The sequence below is a fragment of the Rattus norvegicus genome, chromosome 7 (genome assembly GCF_036323735.1).
Source record: "Rattus norvegicus strain BN/NHsdMcwi chromosome 7, GRCr8, whole genome shotgun sequence".
Classification (NCBI taxonomy): domain Eukaryota; kingdom Metazoa; phylum Chordata; class Mammalia; order Rodentia; family Muridae; genus Rattus; species Rattus norvegicus.
Genome location: NC_086025.1, coordinates 105,637,478 through 105,659,859, shown reverse-complemented (window position 1 = coordinate 105,659,859; position 22,382 = coordinate 105,637,478). Strand labels below are relative to the sequence as shown.

Sequence of the window (22,382 nt, the reverse complement as noted above, 5' to 3'; positions counted from 1 at the left end):
TGGTTTCTTAAACTAATAGAAGAAAAACTAGGGCAGCATCTCGAACACATGGGCACTGGAAAAAATTTCCTGAACAAAACACCAATGGCTTATGCTCTAAGATCAAGAATCGACAAATGGGATCTCATAAAACTGCAAAGCTTCTGTAAGGCAAAGGACACTGTGGTTAGGACAAAACTGCAACCAACAGATTGGGAAAAGATCTTTACCAATCCTACAACAGATAGAGGCCTTATATTTAAAATATACAAAGAATTCAAGAAATTAGACCACAGGGAGACAAATAACCTTATTAAAAAATGGGGTTCAGAGCTAAACAAAGAATTCACAGCTGAGGAATGCCGAATGGCTGAGAAACACCTAAAGAAATGTTCAACATCTTTAGTCATAAGGGAAATGCAAATCAAAACAACCCTGAGATTTCACCTCACACCAGTGAGAATGGCTAAGATCAAAAACTCAGGTGACAGCAAATGCTGGCGAGGATGTGGGGAAAGAGGAACACTCCTCCATTGTTGGTGGGATTGCAGACTGGTACAACCATTCTGGAAATCAGTCTGGAGGTTCCTCAGAAAATTGGACATTGAACTGCCTGAGGATCCAGCTATACCTCTCTTGGGCATATACCCAAAAGATGCCCCAACATATAAAAAAGACACGTGCTCCACTATGTTCATCGCAGCCTTATTTATAATAGCCAGAAGCTGGAAAGAACCCAGATGCCCTTCAACAGAGGAATGGATACAGAAAATGTGGTACATCTATACAATGGAATACTACTCAGCTATCAAAAACAATGACTTTATGAAATTCGTAGGCAAATGGTTGGAACTGGAAAATATCATCCTGAGTGAGGTAACCCAAGCACAGAAAAACACACATGGTATGCACTCATTGATAAGTGGCTATTAGCCCAAATGCTTGAATTACCCTAGATGCCTAGAACACATGAAACTCAAGACGGATGATCAAAATGTGAAAGCTTCACTCCTTCTTTAAAAGGGGAACAAGAATACCCTTGACAGGGAATAGAGAGGCAAAGATTAAAACAGAGACAGAAGGAACACCCATTCAGAGCCTGCCCCACATGTGGCCCATACATATACAGCCACCCAATTAGACAAGATGGATGAAGCAAAGAAGTGCAGTCAGACAAGAGCCAGATGTAGATCTCTCCTGAGAGACACAGCCAGAATACAGCAAATACAGAGGCGAATGCCAGCAGCAAACCACTGAACTGAGAACAGGACCCCCGTTGAAGGAATCAGAGAAAGAACTGGAAAGCTTGAAGGGGCTCGAGACCCCATATGTACAACAATGCCAAGCAACCAGAGCTTCCAGGGACTAAGCCACTACCTAAAGACTATACGTGGACTGACCCTGGACTCTGACCTTATAGGTAGCATTGAATATCCTAGTAAGATCACCAGTGTAAGGGGAAGCCCAGGGTCCTGCTAAGAATGAACCCCCAGTGAACGTGATTGTTGGGGGGTGGGTGGCAATGGGGGGAGGATGGGGAGGAGAACACCCATAAAGAAGAGGAGGGGGAGGGGTTAGGGGGATGTTGGCCCGTAAACCGGGGAAGGGAATAGCACTCGAAATGTAAATAAGAAATACTCAAGTTAATAAAAAAATAGTTCTTATTTTCTCTGTGATATAGTTATAAAAATATATACATTACTACATGAATCCCTACATACACAGCATATAATTTTTTTATTTAAAAAACTGCTGTTATACATTCATAAAGTTAGCATAAAATATGTAATGGATACTACATTACCTGTGATATTTCTCTGTTGCCTCATAAAACATACAGTGGACAATTTCACATGAAAAGCAGTTCTCTGATTCCTTTAGGATGACACCCTGGAGTAGACTTTAATTGTTATATTATAATTATAGCCAAGGTTTTTGATACATGCTGTAAAATGATCTCATACAAATGGTTGTTCTCAGCTCTGCAATTTAATATACACCAAAGTAGGGCTGGGATCTCTATTTATAATAATTGTCTGTCTGGGAAGTCTTTTTCTCATGAGAATGAGCTCTTATGATTGACTGCCCACAGCATCCCACTTCTGTTCCTTTCTTCCAGCCACACTGATTTTCTTTTGACTCCTAGAACACATTATAGTCTCTCCTGCCACAAAAGATCCCCTCTAAGCCACAGGGATTTTGTGTTTGCACTTTTGTCTTCCCAGAACAACCTTTGGTTACCCGTCTTCACTGGTTGATGCTCTTCAAGTCTTGGGTTCTTGGAATGATTCCCAGGGTTTCATACATACTAAGCAAATTACCACTGAGTCACATCCTGATACCCTAATTCAGTTTGTCTTCTGGTTTCCTCCTCCTTGGATTTATCATGTATATATGTATATGTATGTAATCATAAATTGTGTGCATGTAATCATTTATGTGCACATGCCTCTATGTATCTGTTGTTATTATATTTATTGATTTTGATCAGACCTAGTATATTGAACATGATAGGCATTTACAGCCCCATGGTTGAAGCCTTTGCTCTTAACTCCAATCCTAGCCCAGGTATTCATTCTTGCTTCCTCAGCTATGTGAGTTCCTAGTCTCTTTTTTTGTTTTTGAATCTCCACTCTGGCTCTGGTCTTACTCCATTTATTGTCATTCAGTATCTATAGTTAGAAAGTTCCTATATATTAGATTGGGGAATGCAATATAGACAAATAGTTGGGAATTGTATTATATATGTTTTAGTTTCTATGATGAGGGCATCTGCTTGTGTTCAGTCATGGCGCCCCACAGAGAACTGCAAACATAGATGAATAGCTCTCTGAGATCCCTTCCTGCTCAACTGTCTACCAGGCATGGACACAGAAGGAGGAGGCCTCTCCTGGGCAACTGCCCTGAAACCATGTGCAACTATTCACATTGTAACCTGTTGATGTCCACAAATCTGAAGTAGCAGTGTGGAGCTTGTGTGAACTATAGTATTGGTGACTGGTGTGTCATGTAGTTCATGTGTCCATGAAGAGCGATTTGCTCCTATCAATGGTCAAGGCAAATAAAGAAAATATCCAGTTTGGGTTTTGTACCTATCCATTATAATTAATATAAAATAAAATGAGATAGAAGCTGGAAACCATAGATATAACCTTGCTGTCCAATCCTTTTCCTCTCTCTTCTCCTGTCTGACCTTTAACACTGAGGTCAGAGTACTCCCCACACTGTCTCTACTTACTTACCCATCCCTCTCCCTCTTCCCTTTCAGTGTAACCCTAATCGTATTAATACCTTTCTAGAGCCAGTTACCACCATTATACCAAGACTCGGCTTGCACTGGATTCTTTCTGTGCAGAGCTGGGATCCACCCTTCCCTGTGGCTTTTGTATAAGGGGCATAGTAAGGTTTTGGGTTCTCTCCTAGCCCACATTACCCAGCCTTCCTTCCCCTTTGTATTATTCTTATTCATTTCTCTTAATTCTTTCCCCAGCAGCACCATAACTTCAACTACTTTTCTTTCTATCAAGGAAGATACCTCGTTCCTATAAGATACCTCCTTTACCTTCTACCTGGACAGTGGGAATCACTGGCTTCAGTGTGCATGGTGTTCATTATGGTTAGCTGTGCACATAGAACCTTTCATACATGAATGTATCCCATTCATTACTAAGCCATAATATCATACATCATGTACTTCGGAGACATGCCCATGACCTCCTCCAGCTATGAACTTGAACTAGACTTAAGACCAGATGCTGGGAGATAACTCTTAAGAGCCTTGGCTCTCCTTCTAGAGTACATAAGTTCAATTGCCAATGTCCACATCAAGAAGCTCACAAGCAACTGCAATTCTAGGGGATTCAATGCCTTCTTCTGACTTATGTGGGTATTCATACAGATATGGTCAATAGAAACACATATACACATTAATAAAAATAAAGTTAACAATGAAACCCAAAATTAATATCAGGTTTTGAAAGCCCTATCATAGAACAGGAGACACAGACATGAACATCTCTTGCTACTCTATCCCTCATTCAACTTCCCTAATATTGCCAAGTTAATACTTTCTCAACCTGGACTAAATGGTGGGACAAGGCAACTGAGTGGCACACGAATGGTAGCAAGCTCCTGAACTGCATATTCAAAGTCCCAGTTCCACAGTACACTACAATTACATGAGAAGACAAATCAAAAAGGGAGACTCATATAGAACAATGTGTACTAAGTTATACACAGGACCATAGGGACTCAGAGATAGACAAGTCAAGCTGGACTAATGAGACTCACCGAGCTTCCTGAAAGAAGTAATGGGGGATTGGACAAGGTCAAATTGACGGGACTAACGAAGAAGGTATGACAGGTTGAAGCAGTTGTAGACAGATGTGACTGCATACATGTATTACTGATGGGCAAAATTAAACTCCTTCCACACTGTTACCTGCTGTGAGGGATGCAAGAACCAGAAAGCTCACTAACATCTGAGGACCAACACCAGAAAGTAAAACAATGAATATCCATTTATTGAGGTCCATCTCCTTACTTACTGAATCCATGGTATTTCATCAACTCTTTACACTGTAGGATGGACACAAGTGTATCCATATTTAATCAAAGAGAAGAAGCCATGGTTAGCACCTGCCCATCCAGCCATCTTCCAAAATGGGAAGCCCCATTTATATCTTAAATCACATAGAAGGCCACACCCTCTTTCACCAGAATGTTGTAAAGTCATTGCATTCAGAGATAAAAGGTCACACCAGATGTCCCCAGACATTGCCTTCTCCAACCTGGTGTTCTTTTTTATAACTTTTATCAAACTGACTGTACAGCTATCTAGACTCTCCTTCCCATGGCCTATGTGTTTATGGAAAAACAATTGTAGAATTTAACTTTTTAATCTTTAAGCCTTTAACTAAAATTTAATCACACCATTTCCCCTTCCCTTCTCTCTCTCCTACAGCTCTCCATACCATCCTAATACTCTTTTAAATTCATAATCTCTTTTTCTCTAATTAGTGTTGTTTCATACAGATAAGAATATGCACATGTATGTAAGCACATAAATATATAAACACAACATGCTGAGTGAATTTCGTGTTACCTGGCTTGTGTATAGATGATTTCAAAGCTGATCATTTGGAATTGATAGTCAGGGTCACCATCACTGGGGAAGACTAATTCTCTCTTCCAGCACTCCTAGTTACTTGTAGTTCTTGGTCTAGTAGGGATTCTTTGAGATTTCTTCCTTCCACATTAGTATGTCTGCTGGTGTCATGGGCTCTTGTTTAGGCTGTTGCAGTGTTGTCATATCATTGGTGAAGCTTCCTTGTCATTTCTAGAAGGTATAACTTTACAGTAGATTTCCTGATTCTCTGGACTTCCTGCTCTTTCTTCCACCTTCCCTGAGCTCTTAACCACAGAGGAGATGGATCCCTGAGTTCGTTTATTTGAAGTTCACACAGTAATGCTGGGAGCAGCATTCATGAAACGTAACAGGTACCAGTGAAGTAAGCGGTGGGACAGCAGGCCAGAGAGGGAAAACGTTCTTATCATTGTTTGCAGCATCTCCATGCCCAAGCACTACAGGCTAAGGACAGTAGTGGAGAAAGTAAGCACTTTCTATAGCAGCTGTGTGGCTGCTTCACTGGCTGGTGCTAGTGTTTTGCTGAGTATTGTAAATGGTTACTTCTGACCCTGCAGGGCACATTTATTGTTTCTTTTTAGGTTAAGAGGCACCAAGAGGCCAAGGTCCTATGCCTTGGAGGTGCAAATAGAATTTAAACCCTACTTGACTGAATTCTTTTTTTTTCTCCCTTTAAGCTTTGCTGCTTTCTTTTGGATTTAGGTGGCCTGGAATTGCTCTCTCCTTTAACATATCTTTGCCATCATCTGAGACCCTGACTATGTACTTATCTATCAAATGAACATCAAGGTTAAAGTATCCTCATCTAGAGCTGAGATCAGCTGGGGTGGAGAGACTAGAGAGAGATTCATAGTTTGGCTTTATGAAGGGAAGTGTAAGTCACTGGAACTTCCTAAAATCCCAACCCTCTTTCCCCACACGTCATAATGCCTTAGGAACACTGATAAGTGTTTTGCTGTGTTATTTCTTTTTTCTTATATACACGCCCTTTCAACTTACTCATCGAAAAGGCCCACAGGGAGGACATAGTGGTGGCTGTTGCACATAAATAACGGAAATCATGATATAGTGGCAAAATGGTCTCTATCTCCAGACATCAAGTTCCAGGGGTCGGGGAGATACCCAAGTGCTGCTAATTGAACATGAGGCTGCCACTTCACAGAGAGCTGTACATGGGGTGCCTTTGTGTCCATCCTTCCTTTTCTGTAATCTTCCCTGACCTAATAAGCACTTTGAGTTTGTCTTTCAGGGTGAAGAAGGCAAACAGGGCAGAGACGGAAAGCCAGGTCCCCCTGGAGAACCGGTAAGGGCCTCTACACTTGCCCTCATGCCAAACCCATCCTTATCAGCTCTTTTGAAATCTTGAAGGGCTCCTATAATCCAGACACATAATCATGTCCTATGCACTACGTCCTTTTTTCTCATAGTTCTGTATCTTAGGTTGGTAGACTGACCAGGCAAAGTCACATAATGTTCTGGTGACAGTCCAGGAATTCCAAGTTCAGGTCTTCAACCTTCCACACTACTTTGCAGCCCATGTGGATATGGAAGGGATTTGGGGAGCAAGTGGGATACACTGGCTCCTGGTCATGAAAGCTGCCTCCCAGCTTCATGTTTTGCATCTGGCCTGCAAGTGTTACTTTTAGTTTTCTTTAGTAGCATTCTTTAGGAACTTCTAGTGAGATGGGAAGAAAAAGAAATTCTGAGTTGCCTTGGTGAGTTCATACGTGGATGATTTATCTATGATCTCAAAGTCCTTTCCTAGGGCTGGAGACATTTCTTACCTGGATTCAGGATTCTGTGATGATAATGGTGATGATGATGAGGAGGAGGAGAAGGAGGAAGAGGGAGGGGGAGGAGGGGAGAAGGAGGAGAACTCTGCAGTTTCTGGCTTTACTCTTGTCTTCACAAATCTAGAGCTGTAGTGCGGCTCAGTGGAGTGCTTTTCTATGATGCAGGGCCCCCAGTCCACTACAGCAAACAGAAACATTGCAACGCAAAACAAACAATACCCAAGAAAATCGCATGCTTTGTAAGGAAGATAAAGGGCTGCGGGAATAGGAAGAGAACTGGGTTCTGCTCACACCTCCCTGGTTACATAACAGGAGTGTGTCTACTACAACACTGGCAGCTCTAAGAAGAGTGAGGGATCCACTCGTGGAAGGATGATTTTACAAGAACGGAACAGTCAAGTGACTTTATACTCCATGGTGTTTTAGTTACTGTTTGCTTGAAAGGGTTTTTTTTTTATTTATTGCATTTGCTTGTTTATTTGTGTATGTGTGAGCAGTGCATAGACAAAGGTCAGAGGTGAGCTTGCAGAATTTGGTTTTCTTATATCATGTGGGTCCCAGAGATCTAACTTAGGTTGTCAGGCTTGGTAGCATCCACCTTTACCTTCCAATCATCTTGCTGGTCCCCTTTTCCTCTTTTAAATTAATTTAATAGTCAATTTAATTAATTATTAATTAATGTGTATACTCCTGCATTCACATTGTATACTCTGACTGTGCAGTGCCACGAGGTTGGGCAGAAATTGGCATCATATCCCCATGAATTGAAGTTACGGGCAATTATGAGCTACGGGATGTAGGTGCTGGTAACAAAACTGATCTTTCAGAAGAACAGCAAGAGTTCTTAACAGCTAAGCCATTTCTCCATCCCTACCTTTTAATATTTTAAATCAATGTTTATATATTAAATATTGATAAAACTAAATTTAATATAAAATGAAATTACTTTATGCCCAGCAATAACAATAGCAACAAAGTGGCTCTGGATGCTGGAAGCTCCTTCTCATCAGCTGTGTGACCTTGAGTAAGCGGAATAGCCTCTCTCTGCTTCAGTCTCCTTCAGTTAGGTGGAGGGTAATATGCTAACTTGCTAGTGAGAAGTCATGGGTCAAATGAGGAGAAGAACGGGACGGCACTCCAGGTTTATTTAACTCTTAATTGTTTTAGTGAGGTTCTCTTTGCAACTGCTCTGCTTTCATTCCTGGTGAGGTCAGGATGGTGGAGCCTTTACAGCCACTAAGTGGGATTATATAAAAGGTTTTCTTCTAGTGAGGTTCATGGTCTGTTTAATTTGCTTGGCTATAAACTATTATGACTCATTCCAAATCTCACACGGCTTGCCCCAAGCACCTTCTTCATCACTTTATACCGTTTGTCAGTTGCAGCAGCCCAAGTTTACTGCTGAGGGGAAGAAAAAGAACCTTTCCAGGAGCACAAAGTGGGATGCTCTATGGAGCCGCTCAAGGAGGCAGATGACAGAGGGTGGAGGGACTGGGAGGGGTGCACCAGGGATAGAGAGGTGTTCTTGGGAATACCTGGGGCCAGGAACAGCCAGACCATCATTGCATTTTCCAATTAAAGCCCAGTAAAGCCTGGGGTTACAGATGTTCTTGTCCCAAGATGAGGAAACTGGAGATGCACAGAGGCTAATAGTGCTCTTCCAAGGTCTTCCAGCTGGGGAATGAAATCTCTGGGGAATTGTATCTCTGAGGCTGACCTAGAGCTCAGTGTTCAGAGCTCAGAGCTATGATCCACCTTTGGGCTGAATGAGCATTGTCCCTGCAGCACAGGGTCACTAATTTTTGCTCCATTGGTTTGATCAGTGCCTGCTCCAGGGACTGTCATTGTGATACAAGACCAGCCCTAGTCTGGGCAAGCAAGGATCCCATAGGAGATAGCCGGTTCTCGTGGAGCAGGTCATGCCCAGTGATTCCACAAAGGTAGTGGGACTCTGAGATCCTGAGCTATGCATCCTTGAGCCTCTCTTCTGACTTGCTATGGAATTTCACTGGAGAGTTATCTGATATTTTATTCCACTGATATATGTTAGGAGGAAGTTGGCATAAATAGGTAGAGTCTGGGATCCCCTGAGATCTTGATGCAAAGACTCTGATGCCAGGAAGGAATCCTACCCATTGAAGCCCCTAGAGAGTGAGGAAACAAATGGATCATGCATGGGGAGGGAAGGTCCTAAAAGACAGACTGGTGAGTGGTACCGTCCAGAGACAGCTGATATTCATCTCTCCTGAGAAACTGCAAGGAGCACACTGAACATACCTGTATCTTCCAAAGCAACAGGGGTGCCCTATGCCCAAGGCTGGGGTATGAAGATAGAGAATAGGCGTTGGTGGTACATGGCTCTTCTCTACTTTGATCCATTTTCCTAAAGGGCTATACATGGAGAAAGAGACAGATGGACAGATGAGAGATCAGACAGAGGTTGATAATAGCCCAATGGATAGATGAACATTTCAATGTATAAATTAAAAAGATAGACATTTTGAATTGCTTGTTGTTTAATGTTTTAATAAGATATAGTTGAGTATCCCTTGTTTAGGAAGAAGTAGTTTCAGTTATCATATCAATTGCAAGCCTCACTCTATGTGTCCTTGAAAAGATGACCTAACCTCTCTGTGCCCCATGTTGTTTTCCTAAGCATCTTGCATTGGTTCCGAGTGGGGATTCATCCTGATTCCAAACATCTTAGTTGTGTCTATGCAGGGATAACCCTCATTTGATATTGGCTCTTTGTCTGTTAGTAACTGGGCTAATACTGTTGATCACCTTGATTATGGGGCCAGGCCAAGCTGTACAAAGGTGGACCATCTGAAAGTTGAAACTTCAGGGACAGTTGCAGGGAGGTAATGGCAACAATACCACATGGTTAGAATTGGATGAGCTAGGGCAGAAAGTAACAAGGAAACATAACTATCCAGACAGCATTTGATCCCTGGCCTTTGTCTGAAATTTCTCTCTAAATCTAAGAATGCCCTTGCTCTTCTCTTCAAACAGGATCCCCATGGAAGTCCTCAAATTTTATTTTGTATAAAAATGAGGTACAAGGTGTTTAGGAAGGGCCATAGTCTCAGGCTACAGTGAAAAAAGATTCAGAACTGGTCCTGCTGCCCATCCAATGGTCCTCTTTCACCTCTTCCTCTGCATCCTCTCCCCAACCTTCGAGCCTTTTCTGGACCTCGGCTGCCTTTTTTTCATGGCTTGCTTCTGTCTGGAGTAATGCCAAACTGGGCAATAATTTCATGTAGTGAGTGTGTCCTTGTATTCCTTTGTATCTGAGTACATGGGGTGTGGAAAGGGCTGCATGAATCAGATCACAGGCCTCTGTGAGTGGTGCCACTGGGGTCCCGAGCAGAGCCCCTGCCTGGGTGTCAGGAAGCTGAGGTATTCTTTAGCTTTGTCCTTAGAAGCCTGGTAAAATAAAATGGCTTTGATCTTCAATGTGGCCACTGGAAAAGTGTAATGGTTCATGGCCACTTTGAAGTGCTTTTATGAGTCAAGTCATTAATAACTAAGATGGTTTTATAGTTTCTCATCAGGCAAGAGCACTCTGACAGTGAGTGGGGCCCTGTGAATGATTCATCGAGGAATAGGGTTTGAGCTATCATCGCCACAGAAAAATTAGGAATACATCAGGCCTGAATATGCTGTGGAGACTGAACTAGAGGGAATAGATTAGAAATGCTAGGGTCAGGGCTGATTGCCTACTTGACCAGAGGCCCGTGGAAATGGTGTAGTATGAAAGGCAGGCACCAAATATCTGAAGATCCTGAAGATGGAAGCCTGACTCTTTTCTTCTTTTCCTCAATTCAGGGCAAAACAGGAGAACCAGGCCTTCCAGGAGCAGAGGGAGTCAGAGGTCCACCGGTAAGTGCAGGTCCTATGCTGTCCCTAGGAAAGTATGCAAGGATTCTGAGTTACAGAAGTCTGTCTCCCAACATTCTGCTGCTTGTATAACCAATTCTGCTTTTTCTGTAGTCAAGCTTTTATTCCCAGATTTAAGCCATCTCATGCCAGTTTGATTTTCAGCTTTCTTCATTATTTCTTTATTCCAACTTCTGTGTTCTCTACCTTGAATAATTTAAGGAAAAACAAAGGTGTTTTGTTTATTTTGGGTTTTATTTGGTGTTTGTTTTGGGATTTATTTGTCTGTCTGCCTTTCTTTCTTTCTTTCTTTCTTTCTTTCTTTCTTTCTTTCTTTCTTAATTAGACAGGGTTTCATGTAATCCAGGCTGATCTTGAACTCAGTGTGTCAATGAAGATGACCTTCAACTTCTGGTCTTGTTTCTGTCTTCTGTTTGCTGATTGCTGAGACTACAGGTCTATACCACCATGCTGTGTTTTGTAGTGATGGGGATGAGGCACCAGGGCTCTGTCCATGCTAGGCAAGCACTTTCTCATCTGCAGTTCATCCCTGGCCTCTTCCTCTAGTGCCCTAACTATCCTTTGTCCAGTTGTGTAAGTCCATTCTAACTGCCAGTGATAGTGATGGCGATAACAGGAAGAAGGATTTGTGCAAGGATGATCCTAAGTCGTTTCTGATTCTATAGCAGAACATTTACTCTATTATTAGATTTAGTTTTCCTTGAATGAACTGCAAACTTTCTACATGCCTTTTTGTTTTATATTAAAAAATAGATTTTTATACAATAAATCCTGATCATGTTTTCCCCTCACTCAGTTCCACCCAGGTCCTCTCTACCTTTTTACCCACCCAAATCCATTCCCTCTTTCCCTCTTTTATTAGAAAAGAAATAAGCCACTATAAACTCCCCCAAAACAAACCAGAGTAGGACAAAATGAATGGGAAAAATGCCAAAGAAAAAAGCTTAAGAAACACATAAAGATGCAGAGATACACATCTGCTCACATAGAAATCCCATAAAAACACAAAATCAGAAACTCTAATATATAAGTAAAAGACCTACAAGATAAAATAAATGCCCAGAAAACACTATAAGGAAAAACAAATCCCTCCAAAAGTCATTGATTTTATTTCATGTTAGCCATCTACTGCTGGACATGGCCACCCTAAAATGTGGTTATATACACAGCGACTCCATTGGAGATAACTTGTTTTTCCTTTGCAAGAGGTTGTCAGAGATAGTTTCTGTAATAGAGATGGGAACTGTGACTACTTCCTCTCTCAGTGCTGGGATCCTTATCTTGCTTCGGTAGTGCTAGCCATAAGGTTGCTGCCACAGTCACAAATGTGTATAGATAGCCGTGCTTCCCTGGTGTCTTCTGTCCCCTCTGGCTCTTACAATCTTTCCTACTCCCCATCTTCAAAGTTCTCTGAGCCCAGAGGAGAGGGATTAGATGGGCATTAGAATTAGAATGGGACTAGATCCCATTTAGAACTGAATGTTTCAAGGTCTATAACTTTCTGTGAGTATCTGTATTTGTTTCCGTCACTGTAGGAGGAAGCTTCTGTAACTGTGGCTGAGCAAGATGCTGATGTAAGAGCATAGGAGAATGCCATAAAGAGTCATTTTATTGCTGTGTTCCTTTAGCGAAAGAGTAGCATTTGGTTTTCCCCTATGTCCGTGACCTATTTATTCTCAGGTTTTTGGTCATCTGAGCAGTGTCAGGCATGGATCATTCTCATGGAGTGGACTTTAATTCCAATCAGATAGTGGTTGGTTACTCCCACAACTTTTCTGCCACTATTGCACCACCAGCATATCATGAAAACACCATTTTAGATCAAAGGTTTTGTAACTAGGTTGATCTTTACCTTTCTCGTCTGGTAGTGCGCACGGCACAATCCAGTACCATGAACATTATTCCGCAGAGATGGAGGCTTTAGGTAAGGACCAGCTTGTCTTCTCTGTGTTCAACAAGTTGTGTAGGTCTGTGGTGTATGCCTCTTCAGTAATAGGGCCTTACCATCAGTTTGTGGACAGAAAGGAATAGCCTTGGGAGTTTGAGGGTTTCTACAGAGCACCTTTGACCAACAACTCAATTAGGTGTAACCAATTCCTGATACAGCAGATATTATTCAGTGGTGATAGATATCTAGTTGGAGCATTGTCTCCTCCAGTATTCAGTGATTCCATTTATATTCTTTCATATATGCATATATTCCAAGAAGGACCTACTATAATATGTTTCAGTATGACCCCTCAAAATGGCCCTCAGTTTTAGTAGTCTCTTCGTATATATCCTTCATTACCCCATTCCTCCTTTTCTCCCACTCTCCTTTCAATACTGCCATTCTAGTACCCCTACCCCACCCTATCATTTTATAACTATGTATTCTGTTTTCTCTTATTCAGGAGATCCTTCCCTCTCTTGAGTCCATTTACTTCACATCTAACCTCTATGGTTATATGAAGTGCAGCTCTATTTAAATCTTTGTCTAGTTATAGCACTAAACACAGACACTTTTCTATAGTAATAAAGTGTTTTAATATTTTAATTTTTAAGTGCTTTACCTCTTCATGTTGCTGAAACTTCGTATGATTCCTTAATTGTTTAAAAAATGTGATGATGTTTAATGAAAATCCTGAAACCCAATTATCCATCAAGAAGTGGCAGATCACAACACTGCCTCTGTTTCCTTCGTGCTATTTTTCTTTTGAAAAAAAAATCAATAAGTCATCTGGCTACTATTCATTAAGGAAGAAATAAAACATGAAAATCAATGTTCATTTTCCCCCAATCTCCCTGCTTCTCCTATGTGCAGCAGGAGGAACCCAGTCATGGGGATGATTGTTCTGGCCCACAGAGACTAAATCCACACATCTGTGACTGGTTGTTTTTCCTAAAACATACTTTACGTTGATAGTTCCATTAAGTCCTTTCATAAGGCATTTTAAATATGGCAAATGGTTGCTTACTGTGACACACAGTCTCTTCTTTTATAACTAAGTGATTCTGGCGAATAACACTCCAGTTTTATCAGGTGGCTCCTGGCTTAAAGGAATCAGTGGGGCTCCTTGTCAGCTGGAAAGACCCATTTGCTGGGATTTCTTAGGAATTAGATCCACTTCAGCACCAGGAATTTCAATGAATGAGTGATGTTTAGGGACCTAAGCTAGTAAATAAGACCATTTCCCTGGTTCGCTTCACTGAGCCAGAGCAGAGCTTTGAAGGATGACATGAGTTAGGAGAGATATACCTATGTCCTTCCTTTGTGATTTCTTGATCAAATGGGACCTCTGTTTCCTATGTAATGGAAATAACAGTAGCTGTCACAGCTGGACAACAGCTGTGAATACTAGCAAAGGGAAGGGTGCCTATGAACTCTCAGTCAAATGCCTGGCAGTATAGGACTCCCTAGTTGGGGCTTTTGTCCCGAGTTTATGGGATGAGAGGAAGTTAGAATTCCTTCTTTGGTGCCAGCTGGTCTTGAGATTAAGTTATTTAAAGAAGATTTTAGAACCTTGCTGAGTTCCAAATAGTTGGAGATATTTGCTTTATTCATTCCAGATAGTGACTCTACAGAAATGGGTCTCAGCCTCATGCTCATATGTAGAAACTCAATCCTAGTAAAGAGACATGAAGCACCCCAGTCCCAAGACTGCGGAAGAGAACAGAGCCCATGATTTACACTCCCAGCCCATGAAGCGTCAGATTCAGAGCACAGAGGGTATCCGAAGATGGGAAGAGAGAGGTAGGCAGGATAATAATGTTTGTTATTTTTAGCTATAGTAAAGGCTCCAGTGGCAAATACCCTTTCTGGGGTGGCATAGAGTGGTTGAAACTGAATCTAAGTCTTACATGACTCCATATCCCTTTTCTCTTCCTTCCTCCTTTTCCTTTGCTCACCAATGGCTACTATGTTCTAACAGTTCACTGTCATTTCTGAACAGATTGTCATTGGACCCCATTTATGAATCCAGATTTAGATGAAATTCTCACACATTTGGATTGAGGCTTCCCGTTGACTGGTCCTACTGGGTCCTAGAGGGACCACATCCTGCCACCTCATTCTACTGACTCATACTCTAGAGGACAGGAGACTGAATATTCTAATCAGTCATAGTGGCAGGAGATGCACAAGCTGCCATTCTCATCTGTGACCTTTATATACTGAAGGACGGAGTTCTCCTTGGTCTGGCCTTGTGTCTAGGTCTTTCTCCTCCCTAGTTGTTGTGTCTCTATTTGCTGTCATCATCAGATGAGATCCGAATGGAGACTTGGGGATGAACACAGGTGGTAATGAGATTTGATTCCATGGGTTCCCTGTCATCCTTGTGTTGAGAATTGTCTTGGAGAAGTGTCCTTTATCAGATGGATCTATATGTAAACCATGGCACCTCTTCACTATTGGAGTGATATTCAGGACTGAGCTTAGGTTTCATTGTAAAATGGGGAAAAGAAGACCCATGTTTCAGGACCTCAAAACCATAAAATGAACACTTTTAATGATTATATCATCATGCAAAGTGCCACCCAATATAGACCTTCGTTATTCCTTGCTTCTTGATGCTCCCTCTTGCTTTTCTTCTACTCATTCTTGATCCCCCTAAACTGTCAACAAGAGAGAGGCACTAGGATGAGCCAAACTTGAAGATGGGACGAAGCAGGACATTTTCGTGACCCTCTGCCTTTTTGTTCCCTCCAACTGTTGTTTGATAGAGTAATTTCATAACTTCATCATATTTTTTCCAGGGCTTCAAGGGACATACAGGTGATCCTGGCCCACCTGGTCTGAGGGTAAGTAGGTGACACTCACAAATTAGAGGATTCGATGTTTTGTTTCACCTGCTACTTACTATTCAGAAAAAAACAAAAGATATGCTAGCATAGTTTTACCATGGGTTTACACATGTTCATCTGCCCCATCAGACAGTCTCATCTGCCCCATCACCTTGTATTCTTCTTACCTTCCCTGTTGGGGAGGCACTTGTAGCTCCACATACTCTCCTGGGATCCAGAGTTCTGTTGCAGAGGCTGGCACACCCCATAGTGGGCACTTCTGTCTTCAAAACTTTGTCTCTGTCCCCCTCATACACTTTCAGATGCTTTGTGTTTGAGGTTGTCTATAGCTCAACCAGCCCTGTCTCTAACAGCAGTTTCTTATTCCTAGGGAGAACCCGGCCCAACAGGCCCCCCTGGAAGGGAAGGATCACCAGGAAAAGATGTAAGTTGGGATGCATGTGCCTGTACTGACTGAGAGAACATGGGAGGGAATACCCAGGAACCTTACCACAGGTGGCAGTTCTGTGAAGGATGTAGAATGTCACATAATTGTTTTTCATTGAAACATGAGCTTCTTCTGTCCCTCGGGTCAACCTGTATCCCACAGCTGATGGAGGCTTTTCTGGATTCATCTGATTTGTCTAGTGTCCAGTGATGGTCCAGTTGGATTTACCTTACATGATTTTCATTTCAGGCATTTCAGGTTTTCTCCCAAATTGTTTCTCCATTTCTTGATCGTTTTGGTTCTCACAGTAGTTATTAATCCCTTAAACTCTCCACCATCATTGATATCAAGACTTGCCATTACTAACATTGTGGTTACCACCATTATCAACACCTTTGCATCACACCCTCCATCATTACTACTATTACTATGACTAAACCATCACCATCATCACTGCTGCCATTACTAAGCCATCACTAATTAAAGCATTTCTTCTTCTTCTTCTTCTTCTTCTTCTTCTTCTTCTTCTTCTTCTTCTTCTTCTTCTTCTTCTTCTTCTTCTTCTTCTTCTTCTCCTTCTCCTTCTCCTTCTCCTCCTTCTCCTTCTCCTTCTCCTTCTCCTCCTCCTCTTCCTCCTCCTCCTCCTCCTCCTCCTCCTCCTCCTCCTCCTCCTTTTCTTCTTCTTCATCGTGACCACCACCAGCAGTAGCAGTGGTAGCAGTTGCTGCTCCTGTTGCTGTTTGAGCTGTATCTCAAATTAGACAGCTTGGAGGTCTCTCACTTTTATTTGGTCTTGAAATTGTGACAGACAAGGTAGAGGTTTTCTCTGGAAGACACAAATGAGAGTACTGTGATCTAGAGACTTAGAGTAGAGGGAGTCATCCTGGAGCTAATATTTGTAGCTCACCCTCTGTGCCCACTCCCCACGACTTGACTACCTGTTTCACATGGCTTTTTGCAAGGTGACCTGGTATTTGGGTTTATAAATTGTTCTTCTAGAAAGGGTAGGCTTGTCAGATTCATGAAGACAGGGTTCTGAGGTCCCAAATGGTCTCCTTCTAGACCTTTACATCTTTGAAGACTTATGGAAACCTACATAGCAAATAGACTCCTCTTGTTTCTCCTGTTCCTACCTTATTGGTTGTTTAGAGGATCTGATTTGAAGCGTCTAGAAGAAATGACATGGCAAAGTCAGTTTAGTTCCCATGTTCTCTCCTAGCTGTTTGTCCTGGCTAGTTTTATGTCAACTTGATACATGCTAGAATCATCCAAGAGGAGGGAACCTCAGCTGAGAAAATGCCTTCATAAGATTTGGCTCTAGGCAAGTTTGTGGGGCATTTTCTTAATTAGTGATTGATGTGGTAGGGCTCAGTCTATTGTGGGTGGTGCCAAGCCTGGGCTGATGGTTCTGGGTTCTATAAGAAAGTGGGCTGGAATAAGCTATGAAGAGCAAGCTAGTAAGCATCAATCCTTCATGGCCTATACATCAGAGTTCTTGCCCTGATTGCCTTTGTTGATGGACTCTGATAAGAGTAAGAGAAACTCTTTCTGCCCTAGCTAAAACATGGTTATAAAACCAATCTAGTAGGTGTATGGGTTGGTGGTGATGTTGGGTGGAAGGCTTCATTCTGTGGTGAACCTGGCAGGGATGGTTTCAGGTTATTATCCAGTAAATCCATCATTTTGACTTCTTTTGTTTTGAGACGTGACCCCCTTAAACTACCAGGGAAACAGGTGAACTATGCCTGAGCCAGTAAATAAACACACGCATTTACAAATGTGAGCTGGAGAGCATCTCCTCACTGGATAAAGCAAATTTATGCAATTCTGAAGTCCTTGGCATTCAAAAGGAAGTGTCTGAACACACCACTGAATTCCTGGGTCTGTTGGTGAAGTCTGATCCAAACTGGACCTCTGTCATCTTCCTATGTAGTTCTGTGGTTTTATGACCTCTTTCTGTTTCAGGGTGACACTGGACCTGCTGGACCACAGGGTCCCAGAGGAACAAGGGGACCACCGGTGAGTTTTGTTTTGAGATTACCTTGCTGCACAGTTCATCCCAACTGTTACCATAGTGATGTTTGCTTATTTCACCATGTGTGCATACCTGCATCATTTAAAAATGATGCTCTGTGACCTAGAGGATGCTAAACAGTCACTGCCCTCTGTCCCAAGTGCCTTCCTATATGTACTTCAGGCCATCCCACTGACAGTCTACCCACAAGGACTTCAGGAGCTGTCATGCTTCTAGTTTGGGGCCATTGTACAGATTTATACACATACACATGGGTTTCCTAGAAGTACAACAACTGATAGCTTCTATACAGAAAGATTTCCTCCTTGTTTCCAGAGGCCAGAGGAAGGACATTAAGATACCAGTCAGGAGGGATAGTGTCCCTACATCTCCAGCTTCTTAACATTGGCTAACTATAATAACATTCTTTGGCTAAGCTTCTGTCTTAATGGAATGTTCCTCCTATGTGTATATCGTGTGTGTGTGTGTGTGTGTGTGTGTGTGTGTGTGTGTGTGTGTGTCCCAATTTCCCCTTTCATAAGGCATTAGTCCTGATGAATTGATCCTATTGAATTAAGGTCCAACCTATTATACTATAAACTCAAATAGCTTATTACATTTCTGATGATCCTATTAACAAAGTAAAATTCTACGGGCTTAGACATTAGCATTTCAACATGTGAATTTAACTCAAAATAATTCACAGGTTGGTAAATATTTGTGGGTTTATGTAGTCCCATTCGTACACCTAGGCAAATCCATGAAGTATGAGCAAAGCTAGAAAGGAGGTATTTGGATACCCAGCGCTATGATAAGAGAAAAGCATTGGAAACCCATGAAAGAAAGCTGTGTATGTAACTTAGCATACTAAGAACAATAAATTGCTTTTCATAAGTAGGTGTGCACTCTAAAATGGAGATGGATAGTGTATTGTTTCATCTCCAGAACAGTGATTTACTATCACTGTCGTGGATCATTTTAGCTTGTAACACTTTTACACCTGTTGCTGTAATTTGATTGCCCCAGTGCTACTGCTGATATGCTATGCTGGGACAATGGGATGTTATGATGTCATTCAGAATCATAAACCTTTCAGCTCTGCTGCATTTTCCCTAGGACCACTGTTAAACACATGGTCTGCCAGTGTTGTGTGTGCATCAACTCTGTTAATGTATGATTATATTTACAGATTGACTTCATTCATGTTGTGGTGACTGTAGATGTTTACATAGTCCCAAACCTTCATTTTGCTCTCTTTAAAATCTATAATCACACAGGAATGGGGAAAACTCACATGATTACTACCTCACAGCCATGGACTTCAAAGAAATATGGAAGAGATACATAGATATCATCTAGTTTGCTCTCAAGACTTCTGAGTTATGAAACTATATTATGAATTTGTCAAGGCAAAGACAAGAAATGAGGGCTCAAAGATACTTATAGTTTACCCAAGGTCACACATCTAGTCAGAAATTGAGCTAGCTTTTGGACTCAAGCAGTCTGGAACAGCAGTCTGAAGTTTAAGACGCTACCTTAAATGCCTATGAACTAGATTGTCTTGCAGAAGGAAGGAGCTTGAAACAGGTATTTAGAGATCAAAAGCTTGGGAAGATGACTACAGCTTTCATTCATGAGCAGCCTAGTACCTAGGGGTGCTTTTTGTTGGCAAATGATAGATAGATAGATAGATAGATAGATAGATAGATAGATAGATAGATAGATAGACAGACAGACAACAGATAGATAGATGTAGATATTTAGGAATAGGTAGATAGAATATGTTTCTGTGACTCCGGAATGACCCTAGTCCCAGCACCAAAAGACCAATTTCACAGGGACAGGTTGACACCAAAACTAGTGTTGGCACCATGTGCTAATGTCTGGTAGCCTTCCTCCTTCTGCAGAAGCGGGGGGGGGTTGACAGGGGAAAGCAGGAGAGATATCATTTCCATAGGGATGAGCTAAAGTACATATTTTTGGAGAGACACAGATGGGTTTGTGGGTGGAAGGAGTATAGGGAGGGGCAGCACGCAGCACTCACTAGAAGGTCTGAGTATTCCTGTCAGTCAGAAATAATGCTCACAGGGCCATTTCTGCATTCACTAGCTGATATTACAGATAGAACTTGGACTTTCTCTGTGCCTCTATTTTTTTTTAATGAAATAAGGTTATATATGTTATGTGGTTTCCGGGTGCATCTGGTGAGATGAGGTACTTGAATACCCATAGTCTTATGGGCACATTTTAGGGAAAAGACAGAGGCTGTGTTTCTGGTTACTGACCTACAGGCCTACGCCTTGACAAAGACAATGCAGTATGGGATGGGCTCAGTACTAAGCTCAGAACTCAGTTTTTTGTTTTTTTGTTTTTTGTTTTTTGTTTTTTTTTTTGTTGTTTGTTTGTTTCACTTCTTTTGGGTGCGTGGTTTAACACTTCTGTGCCTCGGTTTCTCTACATGTAAAATAGTGATGACAACTGCATTTGGGATGAGAAGTGAAGGATGTATAGGGGAATTGATATGTAGTGTTAGAGGTACCTGACCAGGGTCAGCTGAAGGGTGTTGACTATAGCAGGTTTTGAGGATGTTGGCACCTTTCATGAGTATTCAACTCAGTTAATAAACATCATGCAAACCTTACATTTCCAGGATTAATACTAAATGGATCTCTGTGATGGTTTCGGTCTTTTTATTAAGCAGAATCATTCACTAGATTCTGGGGATATAAGAGCCACAAGTCACAGACTCATGGCAGGGATATGAGCTAAGCACAGAGAGAGAGAGAGAGAGAGAGAGAGAGAGAGAGAGAGAGAGAGAGAGAGAGAGAGAGAGAGAGAGAACCATGGGAATTCTGGTGGGCAGAAGGTGCTGAGCATTGGGTATGCAGTTTAGGAAATAAGGGATTTATTTGTAGTTGAAGCAGGGTAGGTAGAATTCTCCAGTTTTCTTACAATGGATGTGTGTGTGTGTGTGTGTGTGTGTGTGTGTGTGTGTGTGTGTGTGTGATGTTTGATAAATGGCATCATATAGCCGAGGCAGACTCACTTTGTCAGCTGAGCCTGATGTTTGAATTCCTGATCCCCCTGCTATTTCCCTCAGGATGGCTGAGATTACAGATGAGCACCATTGTGTAAAATCTTATTGAGAAGCATTTGCCAAAATTATAAATATGCACACAATGGTCATCAAGTTAGAGAATATTCGATTCAAGGCAATTTGTCGTAGAACCTATGGTAATGGATCCTTTCAGTTTTTAACTGCATGACAGTATAAGTCAGTGTTAACCCTGGCCTCCTGTAATTTTGTACCATCATGTATTCAATGGGACTGTGGCAATGCTCTAAAGCAGGGGTGTGCAATGAGAAAAGCATGCAAACCTGCTTCCTCATGCTCGCCTTATGATGCACGCAGCTATTCCAGAGTTGGGTCATGCTTTATGCTTGCATTTTTCATAGACTAGTCTATGAGTTGAAGAATGAATGAAGAATGGTCTTTCTCTCATTTAAAGTGTGGTTCTGTGGGCACCAGTCACTGACTTAGGCTTTTTCATGCCCACGGACTCATTTAATTCCATAATAATTTTATGAATTAAATATCATAGGCTTCTTTTACAAGTGGAAAATATTCTCTGCAAGATGAAGTGGTTTTCAGAGAATCACAGCAGCCTGAGTGAGAACAGCCTGTGTAATTAAGTTGTCCACCTGCAGTTGAGTTTGCTCCGGTGCCCTGGCACAGAGTACTGGCAGGGTAAACATTTCATTTCCTCCACCAGGGCAGCAGTGGATCACCTGGATCTCCAGGAGACCCTGGCCGTCCAGGAGCCCCAGTGAGTATCCCCAGCTTCCTGATCGTGTCAAGGCAAGGGTCTCATGTCACAGGAGGCTTTTTTTTCCCCATCCCAGAAAACACTGGATAATGAATCCCTTTTTGAACAGTACAGATAGTCCCAAAGCTAGAGAATCTGGGTATGCAGTTCATTAAAAGTTTTCCATACATTTGACTACATTTCTCAATCTCTTCTGTCTGAAACATGGATACCTCCAACGATTCAGTGTCAAAGATGTGCAGTAAGGTTTCACAGTGAGTATCAAATGATAGAAATAAAAGGTACATCCAGACCAAGCCACTTTGACCACGTCACTGGAATGAGAGTGGGTGTAAGCATGGGGATAGAGATGGCAATGATGGGTGGGAAGCAAGGAAGTTCAGTGGTAGGCAGTGAAAAGAATATGGCAGGTAGATTTCTAGGCACTGATTAGATTCTGAATTTGAGGTTCATACCAGGTCAGTGAGGAGACATAATGGGGCAGATGGTTCTTTTATGGATTCTGGACTTCAGT

The 22,382-nt window shown here is 41.9% G+C and overlaps 1 protein-coding gene across 4 annotated transcripts in view; it reads left to right on the top strand.

The window, feature by feature from the left end:
* Col22a1 (collagen type XXII alpha 1 chain) overlaps positions 1 to 22,382 on the top strand; it is a 237,471-nt gene that overhangs the window by 197,387 nt on the left and 17,702 nt on the right. For all 4 annotated transcript variants that reach the window (XM_063264443.1, XM_039080218.2, XM_039080220.2 and 1 more), the window contains 6 exons: positions 6,375 to 6,428; positions 10,747 to 10,800; positions 15,553 to 15,597; positions 15,971 to 16,024; positions 17,993 to 18,046; positions 21,815 to 21,868. In XM_063264443.1, coding sequence (XP_063120513.1) covers positions 6,375 to 6,428; positions 10,747 to 10,800; positions 15,553 to 15,597; positions 15,971 to 16,024; positions 17,993 to 18,046; positions 21,815 to 21,868 — 315 coding nt within the window. The remainder of the gene's footprint in view (positions 1 to 6,374; positions 6,429 to 10,746; positions 10,801 to 15,552; positions 15,598 to 15,970; positions 16,025 to 17,992; positions 18,047 to 21,814; positions 21,869 to 22,382) is intronic.